Source organism: Pollicipes pollicipes, unplaced genomic scaffold (assembly GCF_011947565.3).
Source record: "Pollicipes pollicipes isolate AB1234 unplaced genomic scaffold, Ppol_2.1 Scaffold_3447;HRSCAF=4054_pilon_pilon_pilon, whole genome shotgun sequence".
NCBI lineage: Eukaryota > Metazoa > Arthropoda > Thecostraca > Pollicipedomorpha > Pollicipedidae > Pollicipes > Pollicipes pollicipes.
The window spans coordinates 29,465,241-29,478,763 of NW_023596297.1; the positions used below are offsets into that span (position 1 = coordinate 29,465,241).

Here is a 13,523-nt window from a genome sequence, read left to right on the forward strand (position 1 = left end):
TTCAGTCCATCCTGATTCGCTCACGACTCGTACAATCCCACGTATTCGGTGCGGCCGGCATCGTGCGCCGCAGGCCATAAAGTCCCCTGCGCTCAGGTGGCAAACGACCCCGCAGCATCAACGATCCCGCATGGCCATTGCTTCCGTTACCAACCCTCTACCCTACGGAGTAATACGCTGCACATGGGCTGCGCCGGTATCTGTCCCACCAGGCGCGTGCGCGGAGGCGAGCCGTGCGAGGGCCGGACATACCTCGACCTTGCCGCAGAGCGCCGCCTCGAACAGGGCGGTGCCGGCCGGCGTCACGCTGTTGACGTCCATCCCTGAGTCGAGCAGCAACTTCACCACGGCCCTGCCGCAGACAGAGCCGATCGTCAGCCAACGCAGTCGGTCGGCGGGACAGCGGCGGCCGCTGGCAGACCAGATCGGTGCAAGCCAGGTCAATGCCAGGCCACAACGGCGCCAGGTCTCACCGGCGCCAGGCCAGACCGGCGCCAGGCCAGACCGGCAGCACGCCTGACCGGCACCAGACCAGACCGGCGGCAGGCCAGGCCGGTGCCAGGCTCGAAGGCAAGCAGGCCGCACGGTTGGACGGACGAGCCGAGGGGAAACGGACAGGATGTCAGCTGACAGACCAACTATATGTGAGAGGGAAATCTGGGGAGATCTGTAAAATGAACGCATATATCACAGGAAACGTTCGACACGCGAGATCTGAGGATATCGCGCGAGATCTGAGGATATCGCGCGAGATCTGAGGATATCGCGCGAGATCTGAGGATATCGCGCGAGATCTGAGGATATCGCGCGAGATCTGAGGATATCGCGCGAGGTGTGGGACCGCCAAGGCTACAAGTTTCGGAGCACGATCGCACGACCTCGTGCCCAGGCCAGACACAGGCCGGCATGTCTGAAGCGACATGCATCACAAGCGACGAGTCGCAGCGGCCATCACAGACAATTGGCCGGTCCGCAGTGCCAGGAATGCGTCTCCTGCGGGCGAGACGGACCGGCCACGCGGCAGAGGCGGCACGCCCGGTGCCCCGGCGGCGGCGACCGACGCGCCTGACCGCCGTCGCCGCCGCCGCCGGAGCCGAAGGAGCCGCCGGCGGTGCGCTAACGGCCGGCGCGGCGGCGCCGACAGCTGCCGGACACGTCCCGGCGCGGCGCGTCACCTGGCGCCGCCATACGCCCCGGCTGGCTAAGCGCCGTCGTCTGGCGTTACGCCGCCGTCCGACAGGCAGCGTCCTAACGCCAGGCTGTCCGGCCGGCTGGCGTCCGTGACAGCCTGGCGCCGCGGCACGCCCGCGCCCCGCCCACCGCTGATCAAGGGAGCTCGGAGCTCGGGGGACGGGGTCACGTGATGTCACTGAGCCCGCAACGCCGTGTGATGACCCAGGCCCGTTGCGAGACGTTAGCCGGTCTCGGTCCAAAGCCCCTCCGACCCTATACTTCGATGTCCATAATTAGATCTGACTGTGCCGAGTGTGGCGCTTTATGTGGAAGAGGTTTGGCGACACACCGCAGAGCCTGCCCAACGCAGTCCGTGGCGTCACGGCCAGACCTGACCCAGACCAGACAGACCAGACCAGAAAAGGCCGCCTTCAGACGCCGGCCGTGTGCTCTAGCCGGCCGCGCCGACCCAGGCGGCCCGCCGTCCATCGCCCGTTCCGGCCCCGCCCCGGGGCAGGATCGATGACACAAACTCATCTCGGCCGCCCTCGGCGGAGCGCGGCCCGGCCGCCGGCGGGCCACCCCTCCCCTGACAGTGGGGGGAGGCGCTGCGGTGAGCAGCAGCCGACCGACGCCGTCCGGGGTCATGGTGCGGGCGCCGCGCCGCCTCCCAGCCGGCGTAACCGCCCCGAATCACGCCGCAACAACGCGTCCGCTCGCTCCGGTGCTGCCGTTCCGCCGCCGTGCCGTACCGCTCGGCCGAGCGGCCGGCGCCGGCGGCGCGTGGAGGAGCCGCCGCGCTCCAGCCGGCCTTAACACGAGCGCGGCCCGGCGCCCATATTAGGCGGAACGAGCCACGGCCGGTCCCAACTGACAGGTGATGAGCTGTGATAATGGGAGCGGATTAGCGTCGGGACGGCAGAGGTTCCGGTCCAGTGGGACGCTGTGCAGGTCAGTCCTACTGCGGCCGCAGTCAGGTGGGGTAGGCGGTGATTACAGGCGCATGGAAGGGAAGGGCACGGTGCTGGAGATTAGGCGTGACTTCTGTAGCAGATATGGGGAAGCAGATACCCTGCGATGCATTCCGTCACACATGAAGATGCTCATGGGTGTATGGTTCGAATGGTGGTGTGTGGGGTGTGTTCTCCAGCCTATATGACAGAGCGGGCGAGGGCACACACGTAACGAGTCTCATGCCATAGTACGGATAAAATGCATGCCAGCGTAATCACGTGGAGGTCACAGCACAGTCACACGCCCCGAGGTAATGACTCTGACCCAGTGACACACCACACATCCGTTTTCCGGTCCCTTCTGGTTCCCTAATGCCCGCCCCTCCGCCCCCCCCCCCACACACACATACACTATGTTCAACCCCCCCATTCTCCACTCGCTTTGATGATCCGTCGATATTCCCCGCATGCCCGGCTCCCTGACCGGCCGCCGCCGCCGCGCCGGTCGCCGTGCGCACCTGTGGCCGTTCATGGCGGCTGAGTGGAGCGGCGTGTGCGGCAGCCGGTCGTCGCCGGCCGCGGTGCCCGGCCGGTACGGCTCCAGCAGCGAGTGTCGCACGCGCACCAGCAGCTCGACGGCCTCCAGCCGGCCGTACTGGGCGGCCAGGTCGAGCGGCGTCTCGCCGCGGCAGTTGGGCACGGCCGCGTCGCAGCAGTGCTCCAGCAGCAGCCGCACCACCGGCGTGTGGCCGTACTGGCAGGCCGAGTGCAGCGGCGTCTCGTGGTCCTTGTTCTGCCGGGCAGAACAGAGGTCAGGGCAGGCAGAGGTCAGCGCCGGCGACGGCACGCACCTCGGCCCGGCACCCCTGACACCCGGTCAGCCCGGGCGCTTCTGGTTAATGACGCCGGTCGTCGCCGTCAGAGCCAGACGTCTGATACACGGGCAGACTCAACGGCGGTGAAACCACGCGGCTGTACAAACTCACCGACGCAGCAGACTCTGCGTCAAACAACTCCAGACAGCGGCTGCACGCATACGATAGCGTCCTACAAAAACAAACGCAAGAGCTGAAGGACAGAGAAGGGCTTTGCAAGCATTCAAGGTGGCATAACGCCTTATGTTGTGCGTCGGTGTTACAAATGCTCCATCGCCAATAAAGACAAAGGAAATGTGGGACTGTTGACGAACCGTGTACAATGACCGAAAGTAAGTACAATTTAAGTACTGTACGGAAGTCAGTACTTAAAGTAAGTATTGTACGGAAATTGTAGCGTCATTGGCTCGACACGGGAGGACAACTAAACAAGAGACCATCTTCCCAAGCGTGAAGCATACATACGTAGCAGTGTTCAGTCAGACTAGATAGGATCCAAGGTCAAACACCTGAAGCCCACCCGCGCCCCCGCCCCCGGCGGATCTCGGTCCCGACTGACGGCACGGCTTCCACCCGAGCGCAGGCCCAGGCAGCCGCGGCCCGGCAAGAGCGTCGCTGTCGCTGCCCGGCCGCCGGCGAGGGACGCATGCACCACTGACACCGTGTCAACGCCGGCCACCCGGCTGGCGCGACCCAGATCGTGCCCAGCCCGCCGGCCAGCTGAAACGAGCACCCGGCCGACCACCGGGACCAACCAGCCAGAGAGCCTGCCGACCGGACCTCCGGAGACGGGCGGAACGCCGGCAGGTCTGGCGACTGCCGGGAAACACCGTTCGGGAGTACCACCACGCGGACAGCGAGATCTCGGCCAGGACGGCGACGGACAGATCGACCTCCGGGCAGCCACGCCGGCCGGGCCACTGGCGGGGAGGTTCACACGACAGCATGCACGGACTCGTGCACCACGGCCGGCCGACCAGGAAAGGTCGGCATCTGTCGCGAGACGTTCAACAAACAGCAGCCTGGCGAAACGGGCAGCGGACGAAGCCCCTGGCTGTGAAAGGAGACAGTCCGGCGCCTCCGCCCGACCCGGAGCGCCCGCGGCCGGCCAGCCGTCAGCCGTCAGCGGCTCCAGCCCTGGTCCGGCGCCGCCGCCCGGCCCGGAGCGCCCGCGGCCGGTCAGCCGTCAGCCGTCAGCGGCTCAAGCCCTGGTCCGGCGCCGCCGCCCGCCCGCGGCCGGTCAGCCGTCAGCCGTCAGCGGCTCAAGCCCTGGTCCGGCGTCGCCGCCCGGTCTGGAGCGCCCGCAGCCGGTCAGCCGTCAGCCGTCAGCGGCTCCAGCCTGGTCCGGCGTCGCCGCCCGGTCTGGAGAGCCCGCAGCCGGTCAGCCGTCAGCCGTCAGTGGCTCTAGCCCTGCTGCAGCCAGGCGCGCCACGGACAAACAGCTGTCCGTGCTGCGACGGAGCGGAGCCAGCCGTTCGCCGGCTGGCTCGCGACGGCAGGCAGCCACGCCACGCAGACAATGGTCGCCTCAGGAGGCAGGCCGTCCGGGGCCGTCCGACTGCCTGGCGTAGTCGCCCAGTGCCATCGTCCCCACACGCCGCCCATCCGCCGGACAAACAGACAATCCCACGGCCGTGTTTCGCGCAGCGCCGGCGGCCGGGAACGGTCCCTAGCGGCCGGTGGCAAGCGGCGGCGCGCGGCCGACGGCGGCGGTGCCGGCGCGCCGGCGGCGGGCGGCGCGGCGCCGATCGAGCGGGCCTCTCCCGGCGGCGGCGGGCGGCGCCGGATCGACCGTCGGCCGGTCGGCCTTGGCCCAGACGGACGCCGTCGGCAACACTGGGTCAGCGGCGGCCGCGACAGAGAGGCGGCGGTGCTGGGGAGGCGGCCGCGACGGGGAGGCGGCTGTGCTGGGGAGGCGGCCGCGACGGGAAGATGACTGTGCTGGGGAGGCAGCGGTATCGGGAAGGCAGCGATATCGGGGAGGCGGCTGTGTCGGGGAGGCAGATGCGATGGGGAGGTAGCTGTGTCGGGGAGACGGCCGCGACGGGAGGGCGGATGTGTCGGGGGGGGGGGGGGGGGGCAGCTATGACGGGGGGAGGGGCGGCCGCGACGGGAAGGCGGCTGTGTTGGGGAGGCAGCGGTGTCGGAAAGGCGGCGATATCGGGGAGGCGGCTGTGTCGGGGAGACGCAGCCCTACCCCGCGCCCCCGGGGGACGCGGCTGGACGAAGAGGCAGTTTCGGCCCCTCAGGTGGACGCGGTCACGCCGCCAGCTCTTACTACAACAGAACAGGAGGACAAGGGCGGCGAACGCCATCCCCGCGGCCACGGACCACGACAGGACCGCGGACCTCCGACAACAGCCGCCGGGCGGCCGGACCACCACCGGTCCCCGGTCCTCCGCGCGCGGTGACTGGCAGCAGCGGCGCCACTCCCGGGCCATCCGTCAGCCGCGGCGACGGCGCCGCTGTTTCCAATTTGCGCCGGCCCGCGGCCCGGTGCGTCACGACCGATCGCTCCGGCAATAGATCACCGCGGGGGAGCCCCGGCACGGCCGTCCACGCCGCGGCGTCCGGCCCACACCGGCTTGTCACCAGGCGATCGGGCGATCCACGGCAGGACGGGCGTCCACGCCGCGGCGCCCGGCCCACACCGGCTTGTCACCAGGCGATCGGGCCATCCACGGCAGGACGGCCGTCCACGCTGCGGCGTCCGGCCCACACCGGCTCGTCACCAGGCGATCGGACCATCCGCGGCAGGACGGCCGTCCACGCTGCGGCGTCCGGCCCACACCGGCTCGTCACCAGGCGATCGGGCCATCCACGGCAGGACGGCCGTCCACGCTGCGGCGTCCGGGCCCCCCACCCGGCTCGTCACATGGCGATCGGCCATCGCGCAGGACGGCGTCCACGCTGCGGCGTCCGGCCCACACCGGCTCGTCACCAGGCGATCGGGCGAACCACGGCAGGACGACCGCCTCCGCAGCGTGCGCCGAGCAGCCGGCAGGACGGCAGCGGTGTGGAGGTGGACCCCCGATCGGCAGGACCGCTCTATTGAGCAGCCGCGCTCCGGCACGTGTCATGGGCCCCTGGTCTGTGGTATCACAGCTGGACTACAGTGGGGGAGTCATGATAGGGCTTTACGGTTATGGTCTCCACCTATCCACTCGAGATAGAACGTTAGCCAGACCAGGTGGCAACTTATCCAGATAAACATATCTAACTTGGTTCCCACATTGTTTCCAGTCGATATGCCCTTTGAGGTCAGATACGTGTTAAGGCGGGTTTTTGACCTGTACCCGAACTAAGACAGAGCCATGCCAGGCCAGTGATCACAGCCCTAAGGTCCACTCTTGTGTTTAATATGAACCAAAGCCCGCTACTGCCTAACAACTGAATTTCTGACAAAACCTTTTACGATAGAATAGCTAATTGTTTACAAGGTGATATTCCAATTAGTAACTACACACTGCGCGCAACATGCTCTACAAAGTTCGTCAGCCAATGGCGTACCCAGTTCACGTGCAAGAATCTACGCGACACGCTGCGCCGAACCTTCCGCTGCTCGGTCCACCTTACCAGTCTGTCAGCCCCTGGCCACCAGACCCCACATGCATTCCATCATCAACCGCCCCCCCCCCCCCAACCCCTGCCGCGGCCTGACCTGGATCTGCCCGAGGTGTCTGACCCGGCACAGTTCCCCTCCCCCTCTGACCGCCACGTGAGGCCGGCAGCCGCCCGAGCCCGTCTGGAGCGGCGCCACCGGACCGCCGTCGACCGGCCGGCAGCTGACTGGGCGGTGGGTCACGTGACTGGCCGGCCACGTGACCACTCTGTCGGGTAAACAACGGCGCGGCGGCGGCGGCGGCGGCCAGCTAGGCGCGCACGAAGGCAGGGCTGGCGGCGGCCGGCGGCTCGCGTTTAAAGACGAGGGCCGCGCCGTCGCCGGACCCCGAGGCAGATCTGAGCAGGTTGGCGGCCTGGCACGACACCCAGGTCAGGTCAGGTCAGGTCAGGTCAGGTCAGGTCAGACCGGACCGGACCGACGGGATGGCTCTACAACCCGGTTAGGCTAGCCCAGCTCGGTGGATGGGTCCACGCCTGGGCCAGATGCGAACACGATAAGACGCCCGATGGATGGTCCGTGGCATGTTTCGACACCTCGGGCAGCTGATAAGAGCAGTCGCCTGTTGACGTGTGTCGTGTACACATACCGACCGTATCACACAGAGCATCTGGTCTGACCCGCCGGGACCCATGGCACGCACGAACCACACTCGACGCGAGGGCAATCAAACTTGCGATATTCACGAAAATTGTACCAGACCAGACCATACCGCTGCCAGGTCCGACGACCCCGTTGCAACGGCGCGATCGATGACAGCACCGCTCCTGCACCAGCCGCGTCAGGTTCGCCGCTGCAGCCGCTGACGGCGGCTATTCCGAACCGCACGGTCGCCCTGGCAGCCACCGGCTCGGGCCGTCGCAGAGGACGAAGACGGCGGCGCGTTCCCAGGCGCGCACGGCGCCGCGGACACGCTTCTCCTCTCGCCCTGCCATTAATCAGGCGCTAACGCCGCCTCCCGGCGCCGCCATCACGCTCGTTCGGCGCCCGCTCCAGCCCGTCACGGTCCCCGGGCGTCGCGGCCGTCCGACCACCGGCGGTCGGCGTAGTCAGCTCGCTGCAGCCCACCCGATCGCGCCGTTCACGGACGCGCCGCCGGCTTGACAGGCAGACGGCGGCCGCCGCCGAGCCAGCCGTCCGGCGGCGGCGGCGGCCCGGGGCGGCGCGTGAGCGCGCGGGGCTCGCCTCGGGCCATCGGGCCGCCGCGCGGCGCGCTCGCTTCAGCCTGACGGAGCGCGGCGCGACCGCCCGGCGGTGAGCAGCAGACGGCCGGCGCACAATGGCCGCATTGTGACGGCCGCTCCGGCGGTGACGACGCCCGCCTGACATTCCCAGCGCTATTAGAAAACAGATCAACAGCGGCTACGGCCCCGCACAAAAACGCCGGCCGAGGTCAAGGGTGGCGGCAGGGCGCACTCCGCTTGGCCGGAGTCCGACCGTCGGCGGCTGGAGGTCGGGGGGCGGGGCACCTGGTCATTACGGACGTGTGGCGGGACTGACGGCTCGTGTCGCCGCGTCCGGCGCCAGCCGCGGGCTGGCACGCTCCGGTCGGCCGCGCGTGTGCGGCGTGACAAACGGACGACGTGGTGGCGCCGCGCCAGGAGGGCGTGAGAGAAAACACCACGCGCAGGTCACAATACTGCTCGTCGGGACTCGCGGCTCGGGTCAGCACTTTTCATTAAAAACATGTAGAACTGCGCTCGGTCTCTACAAGTTTTACTAAGCGCCACGTCCTCACATTATGGCATTTCGCGTCACAGGCAGGTTTGCCCGAAAACAACTGAACCGATCGACCATATCTGGCTCTCCTGTGCCGCCGTTTCCGGCGCCCCCTTGCCAGACGGCCGATCCCACGCGTCCCGTTAGGGCACGCGTGCTGCGGCGGGAGCCCCTGCCAGCACCGGCGGGCGCGCTTGGCACGCGCCGTGGCCGGCGGCGGACTTCGCACTCCGGGCGGGCGCATTCCGGCCGCGCCGACACGGCATCGGCAGCGATCAGCTGACGGGAGTGATTCACTCGAGCCGCGCCGGCCGGCGGGGGGCCCGGGCCGAGCGGCTGCTCCCGCTTCACGGGCTGCCAGCGGGAGCGGCCCGCTAGCTCTAAAGCGGCCCGCTGGAGCAGCGCCGGTCCATGGCCAGCGTCGGACTGGGCGGCCGTAACACTCCATCCCTCAGCGCCCCGACGCGGACGGACAATCCAGCCGGGACTGGAGGCTCTCTCACCACTTCGATGGATGGCTGTTGTTTGTTGTTGTTTACTGGTGTTTCAGGGCGCGCCGACTGCAGTGGCTATTTTGCGCCTACGGATGGTAGCGTTTGGTAATTAAATGAACAAATTGATGTTCATATGGGAGACTGATGTCAAGTCAACCCACAGGAAGTTGATATAATTGCGAGACGAACGCGAGAACGGTGACCTTGGCTGCGGTTAAACCAAGGCCTCCGTGCGGCTATATCAGACAGCTGACCACCGCCTCGTCGAACTGACTCATACCATTGTCCACCCAACCGGAGCCGACGCGTCCGCAGACGGTTCGATGTCGCAGCGGGGCGTGAATCAGCCCTGACCACGTGCCTATCTCGGCAGTCCACGGCAACACCCGGCGCGACGTCGGCGACCGATGACCTCAGCCAAAACAGGGCGGCGGCAGCGGGGAGGGGGCGAGCCAAGCAGTCTGTGACCACGCCCGGGACGCGTCGGCGCCAAGTCAACACCGGTGTCCCCCCGTCGAGCCCTCGGGGTCTGAATCAACTGTGAGTCAGACCCGCGGCCGTCTGGGCAGCCGCACCGCCCGCCCGCTGGGGCATCGACCGCGCGTCTCGGCAAATTAGCCGCCGGCCGCGTCAGCCGCACGACAGCGCGGCCCCGCCGGGCGCCTGCACGCAGCCGGCCGCGGCGCCGCCTCCGCCGCCGAACCCGGCCGGCGCCGCAGGTCCGGCGCTATTAGCGCCGACGAGGAGATACGGCAGGACCTGTCGGCGGCCCCGCGGCCCGGCGCTCGCCGGGCTCGGCCACGGCACGCCCGGGGAAATGTGCGGGACCGAGCCCGGCCGAGAGTACCTGCTATCGATACGCGGCGGCGCCAGGACAAAGACGGAGATAAAGAAGGCTGTGTGTGTGCACTGATGTCATATCGCAACAGTCATGGCCGTCATCCACAACAATGCAGACAGTACCACCACCTACAGTATACCGAAATGCCCTATCAACTCAGCGTATGCAGGCTTATACGGCTTCTGTTGAAAGGGGAGGACACGAAGCAAGCGCAGATATTGCCCCAACATATTCCGTTCGATAACGCATGCAATAGTTATCCGCTTGCCCGCTCACAAACCAACGTTCTAACCGACGTCCGATTCCGCAGATGCACCTCCAAACAGCAGCGGGGACGGGCGAGTACAGCATACACGGCACGGACGAGGCCCGCTGCCGGCCTGGTACCCCACCACACGGACACCGCCGGCGGCCCGGCCCGGCCCGGCCACTCACCACGCAGTCGACGTTGGCGATGCCTGGTCCGTGCGTGATGAGCGTGCGCACCACCTCCACGTTGCCGGTCCAGGCGGCCAGGTGGAGCGGCGTCGAGCCGCGGTGGTCGGCCAGGTTCACCGACGCCTCGTGGGCCATCAGCAGTGCCACCACCTCCCTGCGGAGACGGGTCGGCGTCAGGCGGAGCGGCCGCTGGGGTGGCGCCGGCGGCGTCAGCACGGCGTCGCTTACGGCACGCCTGCAGTCAGGGCACGAGCGTCAGTTCATTTCCTGCTGGTTTCCATTTCATTTACTGGGCGGTGTCGCCGCCAAGCCTCCCCCCCCCCCCCCCTCCCGAGCTCTCTGCGCGGCGCCTCTCCCGCTCCAGGCTTGAACCAGAGAGTCGGCAATTTGTGGAATAAGCGGGACCGGTTCCCATGCCAGAAGCCCGGTTATGCCCGATTCGTTGCAAATGGAGTTATGCTGTTGTCAGTTCTTCTGCTGGCAGTTGAACTGCACCGGGACGGAAAGTTCAACTCATTCCAGCCCCAGAGTACATTTACAGAGTACCAGATACCATTTCTCTTGATGCAGACCAAAAGGTGCTTAGTGCACCAAGTTCCGCAAAACTGAACGTGACGTTTATGGTACTGCAAGACCGTAAGTGAATCCTGAATGTCCCTGAGCTTGCTTCCCGCAAAGCTTGAGAGTGCCTGTGCCCATGTTTCCCCGATCACAAGCCAGTGTCGCTGACGTCTCGGCGATCATCATGATACGTCATATCTCCGGTCACATCAGGCACCCGGCTTTATGTCATTGACCAAGACGTCCACCTGCGGTGTCTGAAATCCTTGAAACATACTTGGCACAGCAAATTTAGAGCAAAATCTTCAAGAATACGCAACGAAAGATGAGTTGAAATTATGACATGAAATCATGGTGTTTTTGCATCTGACGCTGACTGCTGTTCCCATTACACTTAATGAGTTGGATAAGATCAGTTGCTTTTAAACATTATTAGTTTGAGCAAGGAAAAACATCACTCCCGCAACAGCTAATATTCGGAGACAGAAAAATGCTGCCGGATACTGTTTGTCCGCATGTCTGCCAACACCGGCCACTCGTCGGCCACGGATGTACGCCAAGCCCCCATTCGGCGCGGATCTTTTGAAGGGAATGCTTCGAAGCAACACATTCCATGACAGTATACCATACCGTCCCAGAACCGCGACCGAAAACGAAAACGACTGAATGCAAAGACAGCCCCCAAAACGCAGCTCGGCGCACAGTGGCAGGAGTGCGGTTGACTCAGCTTGCAGGAGCGCACGGGCAGGGCGAGTGCGCAGCTGTGTCGCGTCGAACGTCTGGTGACAGGTGACGCAGACACAGCACCGGCCACACTACCGAGCCACGGAGGCTGACAGCGTTGCGTGCAGCCTGCCGGTACTACCCCGCCGGGACCGGACGGCGTTCATCACATCGAGCCACGGGCATTATCGCCACACCGCCATCTCACGGCAACAGGCAGCCTGTTTCGTGCCAGCATGCCGCCAGATTCTGCCTATATTACTGCTCCACAGTCAAACGCAGCTTCTGAAATGTGTCATCATGCGTGGCTGCACCACATCCGCTCCTGGCCATTCGGAAGTTGTTTGAGAAGTGGGCCAAAGTTGATCAAATACACACTTTCAACGTCTTGTTTGGGAGAACCTTTCGCCCTTTTCCCCTGCTCAGCTCCTCGCTCTCACATGCTCACTTTACGAAACTACGCCCCTGATGTGCACTGCACATCCTGGTCAACCGAAACAAACAGTGATCTGGCCGGATGGCTTCGAACGCTGAACGCCAGGCGAGCCGGACAATGGAGCGGACCGGCGTGCTCTGACACCGGAAGCGTCGCGTGACTGCGGTCGGCGGGTCACGGGCGGCACTCAGGAACCAGTCGAGCATCGCCGGACAATGGAGACAGGCGTCCGTCTCCAGAGTCCGTCCACAGAGCGCGCCGAGCACCCGGCGCGGCCGCGACGGCTCTCCGCGCGGCCACCACCGTTCAGACACCGAGCAGAGCAGCCTCCAACCGTACGACCCGACTGTCGCGCGGCACGACCGGCTCGGCGCCGCCGCCGGGCCGGCACCTGCCGTCGCCCCGGTCTCACCCGGCCTGACGTCTTCCTTCGGCGAGACGGATGTGCGCGAGGCGCGCCGCGGCGCCCCGCGGCGCTCCGCTATCTCAGCGTAACGGCCCGACGCAACGACATATTACAGCCGGCGTTTTCCGGTCATCGCCACCGCTCCGCCGACGGGCCGTAAATCACGCCGCGACTCCAGAAAAAACGGCGCTCCCGCGTCGCCGCCGACGGCGGCTGTTCGAGGTCCACGTCTGGAAATCGATCCGGCGAGCGGCGGCGGTGCGGAGGGTTTGCGAGCCCCGCGTGCCAGCGACCCGGCGAAAGGAGGTCGGGCCACTCAGCGCGGGCCGGACCCGGTCAGCAGACGCGCGGTCACCAGCGGCCATTTATACGCCAGAGTCGGACACGGTCGACATACGGGCGACGACCAGCATCCATTTGTACGTCAGATGAGATGGAGCATGGCCGGCGAGACAAAGCCGGCCAGATGAACGCGGAAACGGTGCTGGACGCGATGCAGCTTCTAACATTGTTACGGCGGCTGATATAATAAATACGCTCATTACAAGTGTCTCAGTGAACTTTTGAGCACAAATTAAGTATTTATCACACCTTGATGCATATGGTCTTCTTGGAAGCTGCGTGCTTTCGCGCAAAATGAGTTGAAGGAGGGGGAGGGGGCTAAGCAATGACAATGACATAACCTACGTCCAAAAAGGCCAAAAAAGAGATTCCTTCCCGGATTTGGCCCAAGTCATTCTCAAAGCATTGGGCGGAGGGGGAAGCTCAAGCCCAAGTTGGGGCAGGGGGTGGGCTGACACCCCTCAATTGAATAGGAAACTACACTCCTGGACCTTAGACGTTCGAAGGGCACTGGCCCACTGCCGATAGAGGACCATGTAGAAGATCAAGCGACTGGATGTATAAATAACGATCTGATTCAAAGGGCAACATCTGCCGGCTGGTGGCATGCATGGCCTGGTGCCACGGTTTGGCATCCACGCACGACAGGCGCGCCAATGGACGGAGGCGGTGAGGCACCGCGACCGCAAGCACAGCACTCCACAACGTCCACCCGAGCGCACGCACACGCACGCCGCTGCGTGCACGCATACCTCCCCCTCCCCGCCTAACGTGCGCCAGGCTCCGACGTCGCGATCACTGACGCCGGCGGCGCGCGCCAGGCCCCGGCCACCGACCCTCGAGCGGGCCGGCTTTCACAGGTGCTTCGCCGGCGGTGCCTCAGGATCCGCGGCGCGATACGGGGCAAGGAAGCGGGCCGTGCGCCCGGCCGAATCGCCGC

The 13,523-nt window shown here is 65.7% G+C and overlaps 1 protein-coding gene across 1 annotated transcript in view; it reads right to left on the reverse strand.

Annotated features, from left to right (window-relative positions):
- LOC119092405 (ankyrin repeat and sterile alpha motif domain-containing protein 1B) overlaps window positions 1-13,523 on the reverse strand; it is a 36,082-nt gene that overhangs the window by 19,270 nt on the left and 3,289 nt on the right. Inside the window, exons 3-5 of the mRNA XM_037215368.1 lie at window positions 10,113-10,269; window positions 2,645-2,919; window positions 253-352 (exon numbers count right to left, since the gene is read on the reverse strand). Of these exons, the coding sequence (XP_037071263.1) occupies window positions 253-352; window positions 2,645-2,919; window positions 10,113-10,269 (532 nt within the window). The remainder of the gene's footprint in view (window positions 1-252; window positions 353-2,644; window positions 2,920-10,112; window positions 10,270-13,523) is intronic.